At 45.1% G+C, this 25819-nt stretch overlaps 1 protein-coding gene across 2 annotated transcripts in view; it reads right to left on the bottom strand.

Moving 5' to 3' along the window:
* Positions 1-25819, bottom strand: part of HKDC1 (hexokinase domain containing 1) — a 43124-nt gene that overhangs the window by 4028 nt on the left and 13277 nt on the right. The window contains exons 5-17 of one of the 2 annotated variants that reach the window (XM_061161693.1): positions 24517-24612; positions 22623-22725; positions 20256-20439; positions 17162-17317; positions 15820-16053; positions 14476-14780; positions 12767-12912; positions 12546-12665; positions 7988-8083; positions 7712-7811; positions 6139-6322; positions 3872-4027; positions 3004-3237 (exon numbers count right to left, since the gene is read on the bottom strand). In XM_061161693.1, coding sequence (XP_061017676.1) covers positions 3004-3237; positions 3872-4027; positions 6139-6322; positions 7712-7811; positions 7988-8083; positions 12546-12665; positions 12767-12912; positions 14476-14780; positions 15820-16053; positions 17162-17317; positions 20256-20439; positions 22623-22725; positions 24517-24612 — 2114 coding nt within the window. The remainder of the gene's footprint in view (positions 1-3003; positions 3238-3871; positions 4028-6138; positions 6323-7711; positions 7812-7987; positions 8084-12545; positions 12666-12766; positions 12913-14475; positions 14781-15819; positions 16054-17161; positions 17318-20255; positions 20440-22622; positions 22726-24516; positions 24613-25819) is intronic. The other variant, XM_061161694.1, reaches the window with a different exon arrangement.

Genomic DNA, 25819 nt, shown 5'->3' with positions numbered 1-25819 from the left:
AGAGGTACAAACTTTCTGTTATAAAATAAGTAAGTCAGTGGGATATAATATACAGCATAGAAAATATAGTCGATAATATTGCAGTAACTTTATACAGTGACAGATGGTTACTAGACTTATGGTGGTGATCAATTTGCAATGTATATAAATATCAAATAATTATGTTGTATACCTAAAACTAATATAATATTGCATGTCAACTATACTTCAGTTAGACAAAAAGATGATAAATTGTTCCCTTAACAACCTTAAGCCTTTCAACCCACTAGTATAGGATATTTTTCCAATTATTTAGGTCTTTCTTAATTTCAACAATGTTTTGTAGTTTTCAGTGTACAAGTCTTATACCTCTTTTGTTAATTTATTAAGTATTTTATTCTTTTTGATGCTATTTCAATGGAATTGTTTTCTTAACTTCATTTTCAGATTATTCATTGTTAATGCATAGAAATGCAGTTGATTTTTGTATACTGATCTTACATCCTAAAACTTGACTGAATTTGTTTCTTAGTTCCAATAGTTTTTTGTGGATTCCTTAGGATTTCTATATACAAAATCATGTCATCTGCAAACAAAGATAGTTGTAGTTTTGCTTTTCCAATATGGATGCCTTTTAGTTCTTTTTCTTGCCTAACTGGCTGTCTAGACTTACACTTGATTCTCCCTTTTGAGGTCACATAATTTTTTGACCTGGATCCTATAAGCCTCTCCCTTAAATAAAGACTTGACTGAGAGACAAAAACCACACAATCATCTGTAAGCAGTGTTAGAAACAGTACAATGTTGAAGAAGAGTGGCAAGAGTGGACATCCTTGTCTTGTTCCTAACTTTAAGGTGAAATCATCCATCCAGTGCTTCCCAGTAAGTATGGCATCAGCTATGGGTTTTTCACAGATGCTTTTATCAGGCTGAAGGAGTTCCTTTATTCTTAGTTTGTTGAGTGCCCTTATCATAAAAGGTGCTCCGTTCAGTCGCTCAGTCGTGCCCGACTCTTTGTGACCCCATGGACTGCAGCAAACCAGGCTTCCCTGTCCATCACTAACTCCCGGAGTTTACTCAAACTTATGTCCATTTGAGTCAGTGATGCCATCCAACTATCTCATCCTCTGCCGTCCCCTTCTCTTTCTGCCTTCAATCTTTCCCAGCATCAGGGTCTTTTCAAATGAGTCAGCTCTTCACATCAGGTGGCCAAAGTACTGGAGTTTCAGCTTTAGCATCAGTCCTTCCAATGAACACCCAGGACTGATCTCCTTTAGGATGGACTGGTTGGATCTCCTTGCAGTCCAAGGGACTCTCAAGAGTCTTATTCAACACCACAGTTTAAATGCATCAATTCTTCAGCACTCAGCTTTCTTAATAGTCCAACTCTCACATCCATATATGACTATTGGAAAAACCATAGCTTTGACTAGACAGACCTTTGTTGGCAAAATAATGTCTCTGCTTTATAATATGATGTCTAAGTTGGTCATAACTTTTCTTCCAAGGAGCAAACGTCTTTTAATTTCATGGCTGCAGTCACCATCTGCAGTGATTTTGGAGCCCCAAAAAATAAAGTCTCTCACTGTTTCCACTGTTTCCCCATCTATTTGCCATTAAGTGATGGGACCAGATGCCATGATCTTAGTTTTCTGAATATTGAGCTCTAAGCCAACTTTTTCACTCTCCTCTTTTACTTTCATCAAGAGGTTCTTTAGTTCTTCTTTGCTTTCTGCCATAAGTGTGGTGTCATCTGCATATCTGAGGTTATTGATATTTCTCCCAGCAATCTTGATTCCAACTGGTGCTTCATCCAGCCCAGCATTTCTCATGATGTACTCTGCATATGAGTCAAATAAGCAGGGTGACAATATACAGCCTTGACATACTCCTTTTCCTATTTGGAACCAGTCTGTTGTGCTAGATTTTATCAAAAGTTTTGTTTGCACCTATTGAAATGATTATATGGTTTTTTTCCTTTGTTCAGGTGTTGGTTCAAAGGAAGAGGCTTGCAGGAATCACAGCAAAAATCTGTGACCTCAAGGGAAGACTCAAGAAAAGAAATCAGTCAGTTATCCTGGATAATTAGTCAGCATCATAGGAAGGGCTAAGCATCAAGGATTACAGTAATAATATGTTTATCTATATATTTCAGCATGATTACAAATTTTTACAAGCTGGCTAAAACCTTTCTTCATCTACCAAGGTAAAATGTGAAACATTAAATAAAAATAAAAGCTGCCATCATTGCCATCTTTGTAATATGTCACATAGTCTACAGACACTATTTAACTGAATTCTCCTGACAACCTATGAGGTAGGTATGATTTTTATCACCCTTTTACAGATAAAGAACTAGGGTCAAAGAGGGTAAGAAACTGGCCTTGGGCCTCCCAGCTTCTAAGCAGTGGAGCCAGGATTCAAATTCACTCTTCATCCTTCTGCCTGCTTATTCTGAGCTCACACTTGACACACTCTCTGTGATGTGCAAAATACTCAGTTCTCATTGCTCCCTGTGAGGTCAGTTTGGACTGTGTTAACGATAACCACCTGTATTTACTGCGTGTGTGCTAAGGTGCTTCAGTCATGTCTGACTCTTTGTGACGCTATGGACTGCAGCCTGCCAGGCTCCTCCATCCATGGGATTCTCCAGGCAAGAATATTGGAGTGGGCAAGAATACTACAGGCAAGAACACTGTTGCCGTGCCCTCCTCCGGGGATCTTTCTGACCCACAAATCGAACCCATGTCTCTTATGTCTCCTGCATTGGCAGGCGGGTTCCACTAGCACCACCCGAGGACAGTGTAAAACACTTTACATGTATGAACTCACCCAGTCCTCATGCAGGCCCCTGATGTAGAGATTATTTCTGCCTGCCTGATACAGATGAGGAGCCTGGGGTTTGGGGAGGGTGGTGAACACTCCCACATCACAGCACTAGGAAGCAGAGCCACTTTGTCTGTCAGCCCCAAAGGGGTCCACAGTCAGCCTCAGCCCCCAGCCCTGAGTCTCCGGAGCACTCACTGCGGGTGCAGCTTGTACAGGGTGCCGTCCACACCCACGGTGATCCTCATGTGCTCAAGTCCCTGGTCTTCCCTCCTCTTCTCCACGATGGCAGCCAGGCCAGCACCATAAAGCTGGGCCGCCCGCCGGGACACAGCACCGCACACCTCCTTTACCACGATGCTATCCTCACACGTGCTGTCCAGGCCGAGCTGCTGCAGGATCCTCCTGACCTGGAGGAGGGCCAGCCGGTCGCTGCCAGCAAGCAGAGCGGGATGTCAAGACCTATTGCTGGAGCCCTGGAACCTGCTCCCCAGGTCTCACAGCCCCCCATCTCTAGGTGCCTGAGCAGGAGAAGAAATGGTCCCAGCAGAGGCAAGGTTGGAGCAGGATGCCTTAGAAGCTGAGATTCTAGGTCTGTCACCCCCAGAAAGTCCCATCATCTTTAAAGTATTAGCACATCATCTTTTCAGAATCAAAAGAGGATCATTTTTTCATTATTTATTTGGCTGCACCAGGTTTTAGTTGCAGCATGGGGAATCTATTTTCCTGACCAGGGATGGAACCCAGGCTCCTTGCACTGTGAGCATAGAGGCTTAGCCACCAGACCACCAGGGAAGTCCCAGAAGAGGATCATTTTTTAACCTAACCTAACTCTTCCGTAACCATTCAGGAATCTAGGGGCCCAGACAAGCTTCTGGCTCCTCAGCTGGGTGCTGTAGTACTGATGTAGCTGGAGAGTGGGAGCAGCCACAGGAGGCAACCCTCTGCCCAGCCAGGCCCTTACTATCTATTTTTAAATTTCAAATCTGCTGGAGCCTGGTGATACAGCAGCATGTCCCAATATAGGACCTTTTACATCAAGCAGGTGAAATTGACCACGAGTCACCTTTCAATCTGAGACAAGAACTTGGTTTCAAAGATGCCCCTGGTCCGGAGACGTTCTGAAATCTGGCCTCGGAAGAGGAGACCCTGCTTGGTCAAGTCGATCAGGATCTGCCGCACAATCTCCCCCAGGTACATCCCACTGGTCATTTTCTCGTATCTGTTGAGAGAAAGAGAGACAAGGTTGGTGAGAGCAGGGAAATCAGTGCTGGTGAGTGGTTCCCAAGAGGATCACACGTCAGAGCATGGAAGGCGTGCCACTGGCATCCACTGGCTGCCTGGGTCACAGTGGGGTGGAGTGGGCAGCAGGCCCAGAGAAGTGCACGCAAGAGACAGTAGGATGTGGGAAGGCCAGGCTTTGGAGACATGTTGAGCAGAAGCCAAGTTCCAGCTCTGCCACACATTAGCTGCATGACCTGAGTAAGGACTATAAGCCATCATCTATGAAACAGGGAGCAAATCACTGACCCCACAAGGCTGTCGGGAACCACGCATCTGGTGCACGGTAGACCCGGAGCTAAAATAAGTCCCTTTTCTAGCCCCAAAGCTAGTTTACCTTGGCTCTGTATTTGAAGAAATCTCCACTAGAGCTTCTGCTCCATGAGATAACACATTTGAACTGCATACACACACCATGCATGGTTCAAAATGTTAGCTCCCTTCCCTCTTCCTACCAGGCTGTGAGTTCCATGATGGAAGGTGCAGGAGAAAAAGAAGCTCTACAATCAACAGGCACTGACCAGGCACTCTGCCCAGGTATGTGTGACAGTATTAACAACAATGAGGTGCAGCTGCACTCCCACTGCCTGCAGGGTCAAATGAAAATCCGAGTGTGCCTGAGACTTACATGCTGGACTTGCGTTCTCTTAACTGCTCAGGATTTCATCAGTCTAAGGAACCAACACTTAGACAAACAATGGGGACAGCAAAGTGAATCCAAGTATGTTGCCCCCTAACACTCTTCACTCCAGAAATGAGAACCTCCAACGGATTCAGACACAAAACTTGGATGCCCCAACTTGGAATTCAGGTCCCTTGTGATTTTGGCCCCTGGTTCAGCTGGGCTTACGGTAACTCACCCGCCTCCCAGCTACAAAGATTAGTGCCAAAGGAAGATGTGGGACCACCAGGGCTGGTCTTGGTCTTGTCAAGCCTCTTCCGACTGAGTGTTCTCAGTTGAATAGTCAGCAAGGCGTCTGAGACCCAGGCATCCCATCACATTTCCTAGCTCAACTTTTCCACTTGGATATTTTCTCACAGTAAATCTATATCTTTATCTTATTTTATATAGAAAGACACTGAGCTTAGTCATGACAAAGATCACATGGTCTGAGAGTAAAACATTTACTCTCTGATCCTTTACAGAAAAAGTATGCCAACCCTTACAGAAATAGACGGGCCCAGGCTAATAATCAATTCCCCCCATGCGAGCTCTACCCCTTTCTCTCCGACTAAAGAAGCTATATGAGAATGCAAATGAAAATGTATTCTGTTTTCTGTTTATTTTTTTAACTATTCATTGTTGTCAGTATTTTTAGTATGGTTAGCAATTGGAATAACCCTTATAAGTGATTGTGACCCATGCTGGGACATGACATCATGGCTGAGAACCAGGATTCCCATCCTTCACTTGCAGTTACTTCCCCAACCTCAGAACCACAGAGGTCAGCAATCTGGCAGCCTGCTCTTGAAGGATTGAGGATGTCGACCTCTAAACAGGACTTACTAGAAACCCATCTTGAGAGGCCCACCATGCCCTTGCTGTGTGACATCAAGGCCACAGTGAATAGACTTCCTGACAACCTCGGCCTCATTTCCAAAGCCACCTCTAGACCTTATGGTAACGTTATGGTAATTAGAAAAAGGCACACTTTCTGTTTGTTGGAAACTTTTCATAACATTTTGCTGCTTCTGTGTCCATGCTCTAGTTGTGTCAGACTCTTTGTGACCCCAGGGGCTGTAACCTGTCAGGTTCCTCTGTCCATGGGATTTCCCAGGCAAGAATACTGGAGTGGGTTGCCATTTCCTTCTCTAGGGAATCTTCCTGACCCAGGGATAGAACCTGTGTCTCTTGCGTCTCTTGCATTGCACGAGGATTCTTTACCACTGGGCCACCTTTGCTTTTGTTCAAATTAGACACTTCACTGACATCTGACAAAGAGTTGTCATAGATATACAAACTATACACATATCTGTAATATGGAAAGGGCACTCCCATAGATCTGCTGAAGTTGGACGGCCTACAGAAATGTACACACACCCACTTCTCACCTCTGTTTGCCAGGATTCAAGGACCCCTCATCCACCTCCTTGTCATATTGGGTCTGGATATCATCTAGGCAGCCATTATCTCCAAATCCTCCCCACTCGGTATTAATGCACATCTTCCCTTCATCCCCTTCCACCAGTTCAATGTTTCTCATTTCTTCCATGTAGCACATGTTGCTGCCTGTTCCTAGAAGGAATCATGAAGGGACTTTAGTCTTCAGAAGACACCACTAGGTCTTAAAGAGCCAGCAGGGTACAGTAGATAGGAATTTAGGTTTGGAGTCAGATACAACAGGGTGTGGACTTCGGCTTTATATTTATAGTTGGGTGACTACAGGCAAGTATTTCATCTTTCATAGATCCAATTTCTTCATCTGTAAAAAGGAACTAACACCTGTCTTATAGATTTGTTATCAAGAAAAAAATGAGATGATGTCTGTAAGTTTCCTCCACATAGAATTTGTACCTGTGATACCATTATCCTCCTCCTCACCCTCCTCATTATTGATAAGCCATAGGCACACAAAGTGAGCTCCAAGTAGTCACAGAGTTAGCAGAGCTGGCAGGGACCATGAGGAACCATTTAGTCTTGGATAAGCAGACACTTGGTATCTGAACACCACCCTCTTCTCCTTTGTCCATGACCTGGTCTCAGAACTATTCTCATGACAACAGTCCAGGTGATTATCATCTTCAGTCAAACAAATCTCACCTCTTTGACCTCCCAGATCTAGCCCAACCCTTCCCATGGATGAGGAAGCTCAAGTCCAGACAGAATAAGCAACCTGCCCAAGGTCACAAAGCAGGTGAGGTTTAGAGTGAGATGAAACCTCTCCTTGGCACTGAAGACATCTCAATATATCCCCATCTCCGTGTGCCATGTACTACTCACACTCAGGAAACCCAGACAACCAGCTGGAACAACTTTCTCAGATTCTGGGATTACTTAACCAGTGTCTGTCACTTGGAATGCCCACTGCCCCTGTCTCTACCTGTTCAAATGCACCCGTCCTCTCACCACTTACAGACATCCCTCTGGAATCTACCCTTGCCTTAATCATTGCCAGACTTTTCCAGAAGACTCCTAAAATGCCTATATCATACCTTGGGCCACTCCCTGCTCCTCTCCTAGGTTTCTTTCCAACTCTTCCCCATCCCGTGCACCTTCTGACAGCCAGAAGAGGTCAGAGAACAGAGGAGGTACAAGTTGGAGCTGGAATGAAAATCTAGCTCTCTCAGCTCCAGGCCAACCAACATGATCCAACTGTGGTCTCCCTCCACCCAGTAAAATCTGCCCCAAGGCCCAAATGTGAAAGTTCCCTCTTTCCAAGTTATTCTTCTTCCTCAACAGAAAAGACAATCTTGGCTTAGAACCCTTAGGGGAAAAGATATTAACTAAAGACTTGGGAATTAGGAGACCTGAAATCCCAATGTTAACTTCATCTCAGCCATGGACAAAGCTGGCTTCAGAGCCCCTATGTAAAGGAACAATGGCCCCCTGCCCCTCAGTATGTTAAAAGGTAACTTCCAAAAGATCAGATGGGAGCAGGCCAATGGGACATGCCTGATCACTCACCTGCAATCAGGCCAACCTCACAATTACGATCTTCATAGCCACAGGTCATCATGGTCCCCACTGTGTCATTCACAACTGCAACTATGTCCAGGTCAAATTCCTGCAAAGGAAGAGAGCTCTACTGTAAGTAGGATGGGCAGGCCAAACAGTCTCAAGAGGGGCACATCAGACTGAGGAGGGCAGAGGCCAGCGTCGCAGGGCTGGTGTCTGATGACACAGCACGGGGGCCTTGGGGAAGGGACAAGGTCAGGTATGCACTTCAACACCACATCATACGTTTCTCCTCTTGATGGCCTCCCTGAGCATATCCACCACATCTTCCCCTTCACAGTCAGTAGCTTTGAAGCCTTTGGTCCACTCAATGAGTGTTCCCTGAAAGAAAGGAAGGCAAATTCACTTGAGCAATAGTTTGCTGGAACCACTGCACAACCTCAGCATCAAATAGATGCAGGGGACTACAGCTAACTGCTGGCCAAATGCTTTTCACTGTGCTTCCATCTGGATCCCTAACACTGGACCCAGAGGCACCATGAAGCATGACGCTCAGACAAGGTCTACTGCTGAGTGGAATAATTGCAGAAATTTACATCAACTCACATTCCCTGGCCATGACTGCACAGAACAAAGACCACTTCTGATTTATCCAATCAATCACATCTTCGTGATCAAAGATAAAGCTACAAAATGTTCATCAAAGCATGGTTTCACAGGAAAAATGGGTGGCTAAGGCGGCAAAGAATCTGCCTGCAGTGCAAGAGATGTGGGTTTGATCCCTGGGTTGGGAGAATCCCCTGGAGAAGGGAATGGCTACCCACTCCAGTATTCTTGCCTGGAAAATTCCACGGACAGAGGAGCCCGGTGGACTACAGTTCATGGGGTTGCAAAGAGTCAGACACAACTGAGTAAATAACACACACACACACACATTCTGTCTTTCCAACAATACGGATCTATCATTGTATATCAATATAGGAAATGCTCTAGAGCCACAAAAACATAAAACTTTAAGAGAATGTTAGCCGTTAGAGGAAGATGTTTACCATACACTGTTAGGTGAACTCACATTAAACAAATACAGATGTGAACTATTCTATTATTCTTTTAAAAACCACACACACACTCAAATCTGGAAAAAGGTCTGGAACAATGCATACACCAGAGGGTTGACAGTGGTTCTCTTTAGATGTAAGATAACAGGTACCTTTCTGTCTCTCCTTTTTGCTTGTCCGTATTTTCTAATTTTCCTAAAATCAATATGTCTAACTTTTTATAATACCAAGAAGAAGTATATCTAATTTTTAAAAAGATGGTTACACTGTTGGCCAGAAGCAAGAGGTATCTAGCCTCAAACTCCATAGCCTAGAGCTGAGGGTGGGTGAGTGCAGGGAAGCTGGGGTGTCCAGGCCAGGAGAGTGGCTGGGGTAGGAGAGATGGCCAGAAACTCTAATGGCAGCACCCTCAATCCCAGGGCATGAACGGCCACCTCACCCTGAGGCCCTCAGCTCCGGGCTCCCCCCTTCTCTCCACAGTCCTTGGGAAGCTGGGCTTCCTTGCTCCTTTCCTGGTGAATATATGTAGAACCTTAGAGATTCAACCCCAGTTGAAAAATCTTTCTCATTAGTTGCAATTATACCAAATCATATTTTTTTAAAGTCTCTCTTTTTTGAAAAACTACTGGTTACCAAAATGAAGAGGGGTGAGGAGAGGGGCAAAATAGGTAAAAGGGATTTAAAGATATAAATTACTAGGTATAAAATAAATAAGTTACAAGGATGCAATGTACAGCAAGAGAATATAGTCAGTATTTTACAATAATTTTGTATAGAATACAACCTATAAAAATATCAAACTATTATGTTATGTACCTGAAACTAGTATAGTATTGTAAATCAACTACATTTCAATTATTTTTAAAGAAAGTTTTTTTTTTTTTCTCCTCAGCCATTGGTGTCTTTGCTCCAAGCTCTCCATTGGTCTCCCTTCCTTCTTAGTCATGTCTTCATGAACCTGTCAGAACTGCTGGGAGGGAGGCCTGGAGGCCCAGTGGCCCAAATCAGGAGGAGCAGCTGTGTACTGGTGCCTGTGGACCACTCAGGACCATGGACAGCTGCACGTGGCTTTCCCCTCCCCACCCCCAACTTCCATTTCCATGTGTATTAACTTTTAACGGCAGCCGTAATACAAGAATGCATTACCTTTGCAAAAACTCAGTGCTATTGACAACAACAAAGTCTCCTTTAACTCCCCATCCTCCTAAATATGGGAGGTAACCTCTATTATCAGCCCGATAATGAATCCTTACAGATTTTTTTTCTCTATATTTATGTGCGCTTTCAAATTCATACTGTGTGTGGACTACTGCAATTTGTTTTTATCCATAAACTGTAGCCCACCAGGCTCCTCTGTCCATGGGATTTCCCAGGTAAGAATACTGGAGTGGGTTGCCATTTCCTTCTCCAGGGGATCTTCCCGACCCAGGGATGGAAACCATGTCTCCTGTGTCTCCTGCATTGTCAGGCAGATTCTTTCCTTTGAGCCACCTATGAAGCCCTTGTTTTTCTCACTCAGTAATATATCTTTTATACCATTGCTGGTCAGTTAACGTGGAAAATACTCCTCAAGTATAACTGCACAGAAATTTTAAAATCCACAAAACATACCTATTTTAATCCCTATTTTTCAAGTAAGGAAGTAAAAGGTGCAGAGAGGTTAAGTAATTCACCCAAGGTCATACAGCCAGTAAGTGTGGAGAAGCCAAGATGCAAATTGAGGCAATCTGGTTCCAGACCCATGCTCTCAAACCACTGCACTCTGCTGGCCTCCTAACTGGGTAGGTAATGTCTGTGAAGCATTTAGTACAGCACCAGGCACCAAACAAGCACTATGTATGTGTTTGCTAAATAAAAATCCAGTCATCTCATGTGAGTGATATACTATATTTAGTCATTTTTCATTTTAGGGGAAATGAAAATTTATTTCCGTTTTTTATTTAGTCATTTTCCATTGCCAGGCATTTGGGTTATTTCTAATTTTTCATTATTAAAAAGTGATGGTGTAGTGAACATCCTTGTTCATTAATCTTGAGAAATGGATCTCATGGCTCTTAGCATTCTAGCATTTTTAATTTTGAGAGATCTAGCCATATTACCAGATAATTTCACCTTCTGAACCCCTCTTCCTGTTCTCTGAATGATTAGGAGTGAGATGTAAGCCTGGTGAGTGGGTTTTCATGGCATTCTCAGAGCCCTGGAGAGTTCTGTTTCAGTTCTGGTTTTGCGACTGCTGTTTAGATGAGACTGTATGCCTCAATTTCCTCATATGAAAAACAGGATAGAAAATAAAATGCACAGAACAAGGGTAGGTACTATTTCTTGATTTTTTGGTCTTAATTACATATATATATGTAAGTATACTGGGTATTATAGCCGAAATGGTCCAAAAACACTGGGTTCCAGATCCTGAGGGCAAAGTGCAAGAACCTGGGCTCTCAGGTCGGTGTCCTGGACTGACCCCTCCACCACTGTTTATAGACACGGTAACCTGGACAACTTAACTTCACTGTGCCTCTGCTTTTCTTAACTACAAAATGGTGATTAAAAATAGCATGCAAACATACAATAAAATATCATTCAGCTTTAAAAAGGAATGGAATTCTATGTGAATCACCCTTGAGAACATTATGCTAAATGAAATAAGCCAGTCACAAAATGACAAACACTGTTATGAGTCTACTTAGATGAGGTGCCTAAGATAGTCAAATTCATAGAGACAGAAAGTAAAATAAAGGCTGTCAGGGGCTAGGAGAAGGGCAAATGGAGAGAGTTTCAGTTTGGGAAGATGGAAGACTTCAGAAGATGGATAGTGGTGGTAGTTCACAATGATGTGATGTACTTAATGCCACAGCACAGCTGTACTTTTTAAATGTACCAGCGTATACTTAAAAACAAGGTACACTTAAAAACAGTCAAAATGGTAAATGTTATATAAATTTTACCACAATAAAAGATGATAAAATAAACAAAACAAAAATAATGTGTACATCATGGAGACACTGACTGGATCACACAAAGTCTTAAATCTTTGGTGCCATTCTTATCATTGCCATGAGCTCTCTGCCTGACTTGCTGTGCTGACCAGGGTTCTCTCTGTAAATTGAAAGTGGTGTTCTGCTTTTACACCAGATCAGATAGCTTGATTGACATAAGCCTGTTAGAGAGCAAGAGGGTACTCTGTTCTCCTTGAGCAGGTGAATGGTGCTTTTATCCATGAAAAGTCATATGATATGTGCTTTTAAATTATTATGAACAATTTATTAAAATTATCATCCATGAAGTTCTTCAGTGTCAACAAAATATGTGTCAATGTGATCAATGTCTCCTGAGAGTCTAATATCAGGAAAGAAATGCATTTCTTCAGAAGCACTGGTAAGCTTTTGTTCATCAGACAATAAAAGCCTTACCACCTACTGTGTTTCCCTGTTTACACTGACCACCCAGGAAGACACATGCAATATTACAGACTAAGAGTTATAACTTGCCTTAACTGGTCATTACCTCTTATCTCTTGATAATATGACTTGACCTCTCTTTTAACAGTAATTTTATCCACGTGTCCTTTTATACAACCCTAAAGCATTTTGCAAACTTCAGTCCATAAAACAGTAATAGTGAAAATGGAACACAGTAAATAGAAAAAATTAAATAGTCTAAATTCTTGATCATGTCTCCCCAGCTGCCCTGAACCTGAGACCCCTAAACAAACTGAACGGTGACTCAGAGCTGCCTTGAGACGCCCCAAGTGCAGGAGGGAGGCCCTCCAGGCTGGACCGTCATACCTTGTCAATGCTCGTTTGCCTGCAGGGAAAGGAGAACGTGAAGCCCAAAGGCAGCTGGGCTCCCTTGAGGCCCATGTAGTCCAGGAAGTCGGCGATGCACTGCACGATGTGGTCAAACAGCTGCAGGGAGAGAGAGATAGCAGCAGTCACGCTGGACCTGCACTGTCCGGGGTGGATGGCAGGCTGGCCCCTCGGAGGGTGAAACCCCGGCCGGCATTTACCTCCTCGCCCGTGCCCTGCATGATCTCCAGGGGGATGGCGAAGATCTTGTTGTACATCCTCACTGACCGTCGTCCACTTCTGATCTTTACCAGGAGGACCCGGAAGTTGGTTCCCCCCAGATCCAGGGCGAGAAACTTTCCTTTCTCTGTGGTAGAGGAAGCGAGGGTGGCATCCCACCAGCATGCACTGAGCAGGGCCTCGCGTGCAGGCATTGGGAGGAAGAAGAGATGCCGAAAGAGAACAGCCCTAGAGCTTGTTGGCCTGAGGTTCAGGGGCCACAGGGGCGTGGTGGTCAGCAAGCATGGTGTCAGAGCCCTGGGCAGGCATCCTGAGCCCATCTGAGGCCAGCTTGCTTTCCTAGGTGTCTGCTAACGGCCGCTCATGATATTTGTGTTCAAGGAACCTCTGAGGGTGAATCCAGGTCAGGCTACCTGACTATAGTGGACTCAAGAAGGTGCTTCCATTCCATCTGTAGGGCCTAGAGGAACTGCTCATCCCAAACATGAAATGATTCTCTGTCCCACTCTTCCCATTACTGGATTCCCACACCCCCACCAGACTGACAAGAAACCATATCAAGTCCAACACCCATTACCGCCTCTTGCTTCTCTGGCATCTCAGAGCATCATAGTCCGTTCCGTGTGATCCCTCCCCTCGCTGACTGCCTCATTCACTCTGTTATAATCACACTGGTCATTTTGCTGTTCCTTGAATTTGCCAAAGCCCTCACCCCTGGCCAGCTCTCTTCCTCCTGACTCTGTTCTATTTGTCTTCATAGCCCTGTTATGACATGGCTTCATCTGGTGTTTGTCCGTTTACTGTCAGCCCAACAGAACAAAGGCTCCATAAAGGTAGGGACTGTGTTTTCTTTACTGCTCTGCCACTGTGCCTACAACAGAGCCTGACCTATAGCAAGTACTTAATGAAATTTTGAGGAATGGAGGCAAAAGGAAAAAAGAGATGAAAGAATGAATAATTGAATAGTGTTTTTTCCTGCTCTCATTTTCTCCCCCCAAAGACTCAAAGGATACTGGCTCTGGAAAAGATCTTTGTTGTTGAGAGATTCCAAGTCCAGCTGTATAACCTTAAGTATGTCACCTAACTTCTCTGAGTCTCAGTTTTGGCATCCATAAAATGGGAATCATTCTCTCTTTACATAACATACAGAATGGTTATGAGCATAAAATGAAATTAAAGAGTCAAAAGCAAATTAAAGAGATGAAGCATTTTACAAAGATCATTATATCTTGGTGAGATTCATGAGATGCAAAGAGGTGGAATTACTTGTCTAAAGAACTGACTTCACTGTTGTATAGCTCCTGTCAGCTGAGCACAGAGGACCAGGAAAAGGATCAAGTATCAGAAAAGTCAGGGGCAGAAAATGAAAAGAGGGGAGAGGAAGAGAGCCAAGCCCCAGGAGAGAAGAAAGCCAGAAGAAAGGGCAGAAGACAAGCCAGACATGCCACAGTGTCCAGATGGTAGCTCCCGGGGACAGCGTCTGGGTCTTCACACACGTGGAACCTAACTTAGGTATTCTTCACTGCCAGTGCCCTGGATCAACCAAAGAACAGATTCAGCAGAGTACTCTCCCTCCCTCCATTATAGACACGAACCCAAGGCTCTTGAAACAAAGATCCTAACTGGGTTTAAGGAGCTTGGATGGAGCTCTGGGTGGCCCATCAGAGAAGGGAGTGGCGCAGGGCCCCACCTGTGCCATCCGGCATCCCACAGACGTAGGTGGGCAGCATCTTGACTGTGGCTAGTGGGTGGGTATCCTTCTTCAGCCCGTACTCAAACTCATCCCGCATCTTGTTCTGAATGCCCACCAGTTGCTCTTGGGTCAGGCAGAACAGAGCCAGCACCTTGTCAATCTGCTTCCGCTGGGCCTGCACGCGGGAGGCTACTGCGGTCACCATGGCGGCGCCCTTGGTGCTGCCGCTCTCCGACAGCAGGAAGCGGACGTCACAGTTCGGGACCAGTTTCCTCACCACCTTGTGCAGGCGTTTTGGGTACCTGAAGGCAGGGGTGATGGCAAAATATGTAAAAACCGTAAAGGCCCGGGCCCAGTCAACAGAAACAGATACAGGTGGAGCAGTGGGACAGCATCCTGGGGAGCCCTGCTGGGCCAAGGCTCACCCCTTTAGTTGCCGCATGGAGGGAGCCGATGGGGGTGACTAGCGTAGGGTCCAGATCATCTGAGGGAGTGGAAGGGACCCTTGGAAGCCTCAAAGAAGTGGTTATTTTTATCACTAACATTACAACTAGTAGGGCATATCCACACATAATATATGGACTTCCATGGTGACTCAGCAGTAAAGAATCTGCTTGCAATGCAGGAGCTGCAGGAGACGCAGGTTCGATTCCCAGGTCATGAAGATGCCCTTGAGGAGGGCATGGCAACCCACTCCAGTATTCTTGCCTGGAGAATCCCATGGACAGGGGAGCCTGGTGGGCTACAGTCCATAGGGTCGCAAAGAGTCAGACACAACTGAAGCAACTTAGCATGCATACACTCATAATATATTGACTGAACATCATCTCTGCCCATAGGGAAAGGTTTTTTTCCCCAGCTCTTCCCAGGTCTACACGCCTGACTTTCAATTACACCTCTGTTAGTCAGAGGGGCTTTCATTCTCCCTTCTTCTGTGTTTTCCTACCAGTATCCTTCATGTGATCATGGCAACCTCTGCCATCCAGATATTTCCCCATTTATAACTGGACATATCTTACTTTCCTATCTTAACATAGTGAGTATTCAATAATAATAGATAGATGAATATAGGGATATATAGATAGATAAGCACATGGATGGATGGCCTTGCTAGTCAGACTACTGACTTTAGCAAAACATTCCTTTAAGAATGAGCCCCTAAAGCAGCCCTGCCAGCTAGATGAATGTAATCTCTAAATTCACCCTTTGCTGTATAATCTCAGAACCATAGAATATGGTTGGTTCTGGCAACCCAGAGAGCAGCATAGTTTAGAAAGAAAACTGGACTCTGCTCCAGGGGTGATTGTTTGCGGAGGGTGTGGGCCGGCGGCCAGTACTCACTGAGGGTGGATCTTGTAGAGTGTGCCGTCCATGCCCACCGTGGTCCGGAGCCGTACCAGCTTCTTGTTCTCCCGGAGGCGTGTCAGGATGGCTGCCAGGGCGGCTGCGCAGAGATTTGCTGAGCGGAAGGAGACGATGGTGCAGACGTGCTGGACCGCAATGCAATCTGCATCCGAAGGTTCCAGGCCCAGATCTGTCAGGATCTCTCTCGTATTGGCTAGGCCTTCTTTGTACCTGGCCAGGGGACAGGAATGAGAGGACCACACTGCCCCATCTCATGGGAAGCCCCCTCAGAGAGAGTGTTCCCACCTCTCGGGACTGTGAACATAAACAGGCTGGCACATCATCATATAATAATAATGATGACTTCAACAATGATCATGGCGGCCACCACTTATTGCTCACTCACTATGTGCCAGGTGCTCGTCTAAGGACTTGACATGTGTTAACTCAGTCCTCACAACAAACCTGGGGGGAGGACCGTCGTTATCCTACTGTGCAGAAGAGAGATCTGAGGCACAGACAGGGTAGGTAACCTGTCCATAGGCACACAGCTGGTGAGTGCAAGGGTCAAGATTTGAACGCAGGCAGTTAGATTAAGGAGTCCGCCCTCTTAAGCACCCTGTACTCCACTGCCTTTCATAGAAACTCAGTCCCTGACAAGCTCTGCATAAACACAGACTCTGGAAGTCAGATGTCACCCTGCTGAGCTCAGAATCTAAGCTGATTGCAAAGCTCAGGGCAGTGCCAGGGTTTCTAAGCTTGAGGAACAGGATCTTGAGTCAACCCGGGCCAGTCACCCTCAGCAGTCAGCTCACTACTGCAGACTTTTGTGTGAGCTCTTCCCTCTAATCGCCAAAGCCAAAACCAAATGCAGTCCCTCACAGCAGCAGGTAGAGAAGATTATTGCTGTAGTGGGAATTCTTAACTTGGATTCCATGCTAGGGCCTTAATGGTTCCAAGGATGTCCTGATATTATGAGCAAAATTGTGTGCAAGTGTGCATTTTGGGGGTAAAGGGTCCAGAACTTAGACTCTCCAAGGGGTCTGCAACCCTAAAAAGGTTACGTCACCAGTTTAGGGAGGAAAAAGGCAACAAAACATGAGAAGAGGGTAAACCTCCAACAGCAGAATCCCTGGCTACTGAAACCAACCAGAAGCCACATGTGAGGCATGACAGGCACTGCTAATCCACCTGAAGCCGTGCGCAGGTCTGAAATTGTCCTGGTGAAGAAGGAAGATCTGGTTCCTCCTATGCACTATGCCCATGAGCATACCATGCCTTGGTTGCCCACACTACCCCCTTCAGAGTCAAGGTGGGAGGGACCCTGCCAGTAGCTCACCTCTCCATGGCAGCCACATGCCGTGTTTCAATCTTGCCTTTAATGTGAAGAGCAGAGGATTTCTCGCCGCCAAACAGGAGGCCTGTCTTGGCCATCTTCAGCAAGATGAGCCTGACGAGTTCACCCAAGTATAGGCCGCTGATCATTTTTTCAAACCTACAATTTGGTGAACAGATAAGTAGCAGCAATGCCTTTGGTTATGCAGCATTCCTTTCCCAAGCCCATGAACCATGGCCCAGGGTCAGGAACACAAGTAGTGGAAAGGCCTCTTTCCAGGTCAGGAGGCCTCAGTCCTTGCCCCACCTTGAGGTGCCCTTCGGAGCCCACTGCAGCTCTCTGAGCTGCATTATCCCCACTTATAAAAGAGGAGCACTAAACTAGAGGAAACCTATGGTTCTTTCCTGATCACAAAGTGCTTGAGTCCAAGAATCTCTACTTCAAATCACCCTTGGCCATGGGGGTGCCAGTCTCATATTAGATATAAGGAATCTCAACTTCAGAGAATTTAGGTACTTTCCCAAGATCACAGCATGACAAATCCAAATTTGAAATTTTTCCAACTCCTACGTGTTTCTGCCCAAGAGAAAAAGATGTGTCTGTTAGTTGGGCTTAGATAGCCTCAGAGAGGTTCTACAATAATATGAGTAAAATAGATAACCAACAAGGACCTACTGTACAGAACAGGGAACTCTATCAATAGTATGTAATAATCTATATGGGAAAAAAATCTGAAAAAGAATGAATACATGTATATGTATAAGTGAATCACTTTGTTGTACACCTGCAACTAACAGTATAAATCAACCATACTCCAATAAAATTTTTAAACATAATAATAAAATAAAGTCTATAGACACACAAAATAATATAGGTGAAATGTCCCACCAGGTTACCCACATGTGGACTTTCAGTCTGCATACAACAAGCAATTACTAACTGTTTCCCAAGTAAACTATTAAATATAATTTTTATTCTGCAAACATAATAAAATACAAAATCAAGGACAACCAGTTTCCTAATTAACTTTATCCATTTCATTATAAAACATCTTAAAACATTGCAAAAATAGAAGACAATAAAAAGAAATCCCAGCTGAGCTTGGGATAGTGGAATTATGTTAAGTGAAATGAATAGTGTGAGGATGCCAAAGTCCCCACAATGAACCCAGTTCCTTAGGCTGTGACTGTTCTGTATCACCAGCAGAATGGGTGTGTGCTGGGGAACAAGTACATCAAAACCAGAAATTTGTTCCTCAGATATTCACTTCTAGTGCTGAGTGGTTTCCAGGAGGCACTTAAAATGTTTATTCACCAGGGCTTCTTGGGAAAATGGTTGATTCCATTGCTGGGACTGGGAAAGTACATGGTGAGCCTGGAACATCTTACTGTGCAAGAAAATAAGGAAGTACTTAAAGAGTGATGGGAACATGTCAAAAGCACTTAGGGACTAGCTTGAGGGAGCTTCCACTGGCTAAATCTGAAAAAAAAAAAATTGATGGGAAGGAATGATTAAATAATGATAGGAAAAAGTTATAACTCATTAAATTATAAAAGAATCCGTATTAGTATAAGGAAGTAAGTGGAGGAGATAGCTCTTCCTTACAGTATTCCTTACAGTAGAATAGCAACTAATAACTGCAGAGGGAATGATGGATCTAGAAATTCATCAATGGATGCTAAAACTAGAGAGTAAAATTTAATGAGATACAGGATAATTGCATAGTCTCAAAGTATCTCTTCACCAGATACTTATTCATTACAGAGGGAATAACCTTGCGGTGGAAAAACCTCTCAAATATTCCCTTAACCAAGTGATTTGAATTTGTGTCATCAGTAACTGAAGAAATATTACACACTTCCAGATCTGATGCCCTGGGAAGGACACACACCACTTGTGTGACAGTCCTGCTGCAAATCTATCACCTGAATCTAATCATGAGAAACGGCAGACAAATACAAGCTGAGAGACATGCTGTGAAATACATGGTCTGTATTCCTGAAGACCATGAAAAGCAAAAATATATTACAGAAGATTGAAAGAGGCTGAAGAGATACAGCAGCAACATGTAACGTGTGATCCCGGACCTGGACAATTTTTCTTTTTAAATAAAGGACATTAGTGGGGCAGCTGGTGAGTTTTAAGTAAGATCTATAAATTAGATATTAGAACTGATTAAATGCTAGTGTCCTAATTTTGATAATTACACTTTGGTTGTATAAGAGAATGCACTTGTTCTCAGGTAATATTCTGAAGTATTTAGGGGTGAAGGGATATTACATTTGCAATTATAGTCTCAGATGGTTCAGAAAAATAGTTTTATTCAGACATATGTGTATTTTATACAGGTGTATATTTTATGTGTCTGTGTATATACATACACACACAGATAGAATGTTACTATTTGGGAATTTGAAGGTTGTATTATTCTCATTACTTTTCTATAAATCTGAAATTATTTTTAAAAATTATAAACATTTTTTCATTCAACAGACACTTTTTGTTTGTTTTATAACAAACACTTAAAGTTGCAACAACGTGTAAAGACACTATGTGTAGAAAGGAAAGGAAATCCCAAGTGTAGCTGCCCTTGGGAGTTCAGCATGCAGTCAGAGCTGAGGCAGACCCTGAAGGCTCACAGTACATGTGAGCATGGGATGACAGTGCAGGAAGTCTGCGTGAGACCTCAGGCCGGGGGTGCTCCCACCAGGCGCTTCGTGATGAGGCCTCGGAGAAAGTGAGGTTCAGCGGAGCCCTGAAACGAGTGAGGAATGTGTGCTTCCTCGGGCTGCACTGATCTGTTCTGTGACCATTCATTCCAATGGGCCAAAAACGCAGGACTTGAGTTCACAGCTGTATCTCCCCTGCCTCTGGATTGAATCTGATCAGCGATATGACCTGGGAGAAATCACTCGATTTCTTTGGCTTCCCTTTCCTCATCTATCTGGTGAAACTGAAATATCAATACAAGCCTTGCCTCTTAAACGCCCGTGATGGAGAATAAGCGACAGCTAAGACGTCTCCCAGGTACGCAGCGTACCTGCGTGAGTGGACAGTCACTGGCGCCGGTGCCCAGATTAGAGTACAGAGTACTCACAGCTGCTTCCCGGGGTTGAGGGAGCCGAGGTCCAGCTCCCGGTCGAACTCAGTGCGGATGTCCTCCAGGGCCCCGTCGTCCCCGAAGGCCCCCCACTCGGTGCTGATGCACATCCTCCCCTCGTCGCCCTCCACCAGGTCGATGTTGCTCATGTCCTCCATGTAGCACGCGTTGGTGCCGGTACCTGGACGAGGGATCAGAGAGAAAACGGACAGCCGCGAGGGCGCCCAGCTGGGCAAAGACAGAGGAAACTCTCAACCGCCCGAGAGTCCTCTGAATGCACCACAAAGTGCTTTTGATCCACTCCCGGGGCTGGTTCTTGCTGAGGGAAGCGGCTTTGGCAAGCCCGGGAGTTCATGAGGAATAAAGCTGACATGTCAAGTCCACACTTGTCAGGGTGTTAATGGTTTGCTGTTATGAATGGAGTCGATTGTGAAGAAGTCCCTGATGAATATGTATGAAAGCTGACAGAGCACATTTACGGAGAGGAGGATGAGTTAACTGAATCTTATGTTTTTAAAAATTCACCGACTCACTAATATTTTTAATCCTTTCCCTGTGCTACTTGGCCTCTTCTCTATTTGATACTAAAAATATTCCTTACTCATAGCCTGCCACAAATCCTTCCTAGCATAAGCTACATCCTTATGTTTGACAGTGATGAGCTATCACATAAGACAGCAACATGCCATTATTCAAACATAAATTCACTCCAAGGAAATGCCTCAAACACTTGAGCAGTGAGGAGAGGCTGCAGATAGGCACAACCTGTTTGAGACAGATTGGGATGATGGAAACATTCCAGCTGGACTGTGGTGATGATTACAAAACTCTATAAATTCACTAAAATCACTAATTATTACCTAAATGAGAGGGCTTTTATGCTTCAATAAAGGTAGTCTTTGTTTGGCCATGACACGTGGCATGTGGGGTCTTAGTTGACCAACCAGGGGCCAAACCTGTGCCCCTTGCAGTGGAAATGTGGGGTCTTAACCACAGGATTACCAGGGGAGTCCCAATAAAGCTATTTTGTTGTTGTTATTGTTTAAGTATCTTTCCCTGGCTGATGTTTAGTTCTCAGGATTTTAAAGCCAACATGAGAAATAAAAAATGTAGGCAATCAGATTGTAATACAATATTTGGAAAAGGCTTTTCTCAGAAACGCACGGACAATGGCACCCAATCGGCAGGTTATCAGACAGAGTCAGTAAGACAGACACAGCGGACTGTAGCAGATGTCATGCCGGGCAAGTGCCCGGCCCATTCTGAGGTGTGGGGCTCCAGAAACTGGAAGGCAAATCAAGACCCCCAGATGTAAAGATCCTGCTCTTTGGGAAAGTCAGACTGAGGGGAGTGAGATGCAAATTAGGAAAAAGCAATTCAGAAAACTTTCCCCAGTAGTAGCAAAGGAATAGGAGGGTTGAAGGGGCATTTGAGAACAGCCTATAAATCCGGTCCATTTGGCCTTACTGAGCCCACACAGCCTTTTCATGGACCCCTCCGGGAGGGCCCCCTTCCAGCTCAGGTGTTGAGACCACCCACAGACACTCCCACTCTGCTGTGGCCTCCCTGGTCCTGCGCCACAGAGCGCCGTGGCCTCTTGGCTGGCCTCACCCCCGGGAGCTGATTCTCTACACAGCAGCCGAACGAGCTTTTTCAAAGTGCACACCCCACTTGCCCATCCACCACCCAAAGTCCTCTAGTGCCCTGTCTCCCATGGGTTTAAAGTCAGAGACCTTCCAGGGGCCGTGTCCCGTGTCCTCGGTGATCTGCCGGGTCCCAGCCACTTTTTCTCACCTGAATGGCCTTCTACTCTCAGCCTCACCCCCTTTGATTCACAACCATTCAGCCTTTTAGGGCTCCTCAAGCAGCCCAGACTCATTCCCCTCTCACAGCCCGCAGTATTTGCTTCCTCTCCATCTCTGCTTTGCTCCCTCCTCCTCATCACTGAGGTCCCTGCTCAAATGTCACCCCTCAGGGAGGTCTCACCTCACAACCCCACTACACACACTCTCAGTCACATCACCCTGCTTTATATTCCTCATCACACTAACCACCTGAGATGTGATTTGTTTAGGCCTTTTGGTCTCTCCCCCACCTCTGCACTGAAAGTTTCACAAGTACAGGAATCTTTGGGACTCTCACCATCGAGAATCTGACGCAGAGCCCAAGGCCTAGCACACAAGGGTCACTCAGTAAACACTTGTTGAATGAATGCGTGTATTAATTTTCTATCTCCCTATGTTGCTTCTTCTAAGTAGAAAATGCCAATACTCTTCCCACGGAATTTACTCAGAGTTTCCTGAAACTAAGCCCCAAACCAGCCCCTTTCAACCCACCTCCAAAGAGCAAGGCAAATTGAGTTACCAATGATGACACCAACTTCGCAGTAGGGATCGTCATAGGCACACGTCATCATGGTCCCCACGGTATCGTTGACCAAAGCCAGGATGTCCACATCTAAGTCCTGCTGGGACACAAGTCGCAGAGGGCATCAGTGTGTGGGAGGGAGGCGCTATTCCCTTATTTTTCCCCATCAGGGAAGGTGCCTGGTTGAGAGAATCACCAGATCCTGCCTTCTGGGCCTGCCTGTAAGAAATAAGACCTTTGTCCCACAGCAGTTGTCTGCCTTCAGTCAAGATGTTCTGACTTTTCCTGCTGACCCCTAGATCCTACACAACTGTGACTCAAAATGAACTAGCAAAACAGGAAAGAACTATTAGGAGAATTAAAATGGAGGTAGTCTTGTTCAGGATTCAAAATTAGGGGAGCAGGCCTCTGACTGACTTCCGACCTTGACAGAACTGCATGTCTGCTTGCAGGCACACTGGTGGTTACCAGCAAGTCAAGTGGCACTTTAGATAGGAAAAGGAGTGGGTGTTGGACTTTCTTAAGCCCCTGGAGACCTCGCTAGTCCCCCAGAGTCTAAGGAATCTTAAGATTCACAAGTTGAAACGAATAGCATTGTAAAAGTTAAAGGAAAACCAGAGCTGCATTTTTACGTGAAAACTGATTAATAGTATCATTTTGCAGGCTGGGATTATAAGCAGAAGCCCCCAGAACTGCGACTTGAAGTCTCGCCCATGGTGTGGATGCACCACCTTGGACCCTTTCCCCAACTGGGGCTCCAGATTGCTGTTACTTGGGACTTCCCAGTGTTGTTCAAGTATGGACGTAGGTTGCCGGCCCAATTTGGTGATGTAAACACTGTTATTCCTTTCTATTGTTTCTGTTTCTTCTAATGACTGTACATTGAAATTAAGTTAAATAATCTTCTAGAAAAAATTTAAATTGTTAAAAAAAAAAAAGGAAGGACTTTGTCAAGGTTTAAGGTCCAGGGGAGAAAAAAGAGCAGTTGAGACTGAAGAGTGAATGAAACCCATGCTCCTGTTTCATGGGTGAAAGCCTCTGAGCAATGAAAACATGAGGGACAGATCTCCAGGACTCCAGCCAGTGCTTGAAGAACCCTGAGGAATCATGTTTATCCTAGGAGCAATGGTGCTTCCAGGAGAAAACACCAAAGTCCTCACCCACAGGGACATTTTAACCAGCCTCAGCCAAGTCCTCTCCATGAGCAGCACCAGGGGTTTCGTGTTCTATCAAGTCAACTAGGGTTATTGCACCACGGTTCCACAAGGTTTGGGAGAGCATTTTAAAGCAAAATGAAAACAATAAGAGAAAAAGTATACAAAAGACTATGATAGCAACTTTAAAGAGAAAAAAGACTGGAAGGGTATACTTCAAAATATTTCTCACATTGTCAGTGTAACAGGTCAATCCGGTTAATTTGTGTACTCAGCTCAGCCAGGAGCATGGCTTGCTTTAATAGTTCTTTAAATTATTGAAAAATGTATCCAACAAATAGAGACATTCAATGAGTAGGGTGTGGAAAATGGGACAGAGAGCCAGACAGGAAAGAAAATGACCTTTCATGCCTCAGAGAGGAAAGGTGAGGGTCAGAGCATCACACACAGCATCGAGTCTAACCAAGACCCCCTGAAGACGCTGTGGCAGCTGGGGAGGTCCCAGGGAAGTATGGGTCACCCTTCAACAGTGATCAGAACACTGGCCACATACCAGGCCCACAGAAGGGTTTATCCAAATTGGCCACATCTGTGCTACAGTGAGAACTTTCTTAGGATCAGGTCCTTCTCTGATTCTCCTTCAACGGCAGGCACAGTAGAAGACAACCCTTCCCCACCCCCACAAGAGATAAGGGCCAGAACTAGGAGAGCTCCCCACACTCAGAGGTGTTCCTTACCTGGTGTCTTTTCATAGCATTGGTCAGAGAGCGCACAACGTCTGTGCCCTGAACTCCCCTCGCCTTAAACTTCTTTGTCCATGAAAGCAGGATACCCTGGGGGAAGATATTAGATCCAGACAAAACAAAGAAGGCACTCAGTTCTGAAAATGAGCTGCAGAAATTTCATGCTTACTACAGTGGGTCCCCTGTAGCCTTCTCTTTAAGTTGAGTCGCACTGATTCTTTCATTTCCTTAGAGGCTTTTTCTAATAATTTCGACAGGCTTATTACTCTCATCTGAGCAGTTTAAAATATTATACGCAGGGGCAGAAAGAACAATGGCTGCAGGGTCAGAATGCTTGGGTTCACAATACACTGTCCAAGTCATTTAACCTCCCGGAGCCTCAGTTTACTCACCTGGAAGTGGAAACATCACCTCCCTGCCTCTGTCACAGGAGTGTTCTGATGGAAGTACCCGGAATGTGGTAGACACGTGATGTGTGCAGAATGTCCAGTTTGCCAGGCCCACAAAGCAGAACCAACATGTTACCTTGTAAGACCCTTTTGGGGACTTAATTTCAACTTGGAAAAATGGATCTCAATATGCATTATCAATTATCTGCTTACAAGTGGTGTTTCTCAAAGAGTTTCATGTCTAACATAGCAAATAATCACAGGATTTTTCAGACTGAAGGAGAACTTGGAGATTAAAAGATGCCAAGGGTACCTAGTGGAGAGGAGTTGAGCCCAAACTTACAAACTCCCTGACTAGCCCCACCCCCTCAGCTTATGAATAAAGCAGACAAGCTTCAGAAAAGAAGGAAGTTGCTCCAAGTCGCATACTCAGTGAAGGAGAGAGCCCAATTGGAACAAAGGTTTCTGACGCTAACCCCCTCCCCACACCCCTCTAACCCCCCACCGCACTTCAGAGATCAGGTTTTTTCCCCTGCACCACAGCGCTCCCTAGTGGTAGCTCCCCCCAACTTCTGCCCTCTTGGGCCACGGTAACTCCTGCCCCCTGGACAGAGGAGTGAGAGATTCTTTGGTGGTGTCCCCGCAAAAAGGATGCCAGGGACAATGTGGGACCTTAAGGGGAGATATACGGGGGAGTGGTGAATAAATGCATGTGACATATTGTTAAGTGGGGGGAAAAAAGCTGTACATACAGCATAACACCAGTATTCAATATAGATAGGATTGCAAGGGGCTCAGACAGTAAAGAATCCTCCTGCAATTCAGGAAACCCAGGCTCAGTCTCTGATTAAGGAAGATCCCCTGGAGAAGGGAATGGCTACCCACTCCAGTATTCTTGCCTGGATATT

This window comes from Dama dama, chromosome 15 (assembly GCF_033118175.1).
Source record: "Dama dama isolate Ldn47 chromosome 15, ASM3311817v1, whole genome shotgun sequence".
In the NCBI taxonomy this organism is placed as follows: Eukaryota; Metazoa; Chordata; class Mammalia; order Artiodactyla; family Cervidae; genus Dama; species Dama dama.
Note: the sequence above shows the minus strand (reverse complement) of the source record. Positions and strands in the feature narration are given on the sequence as shown.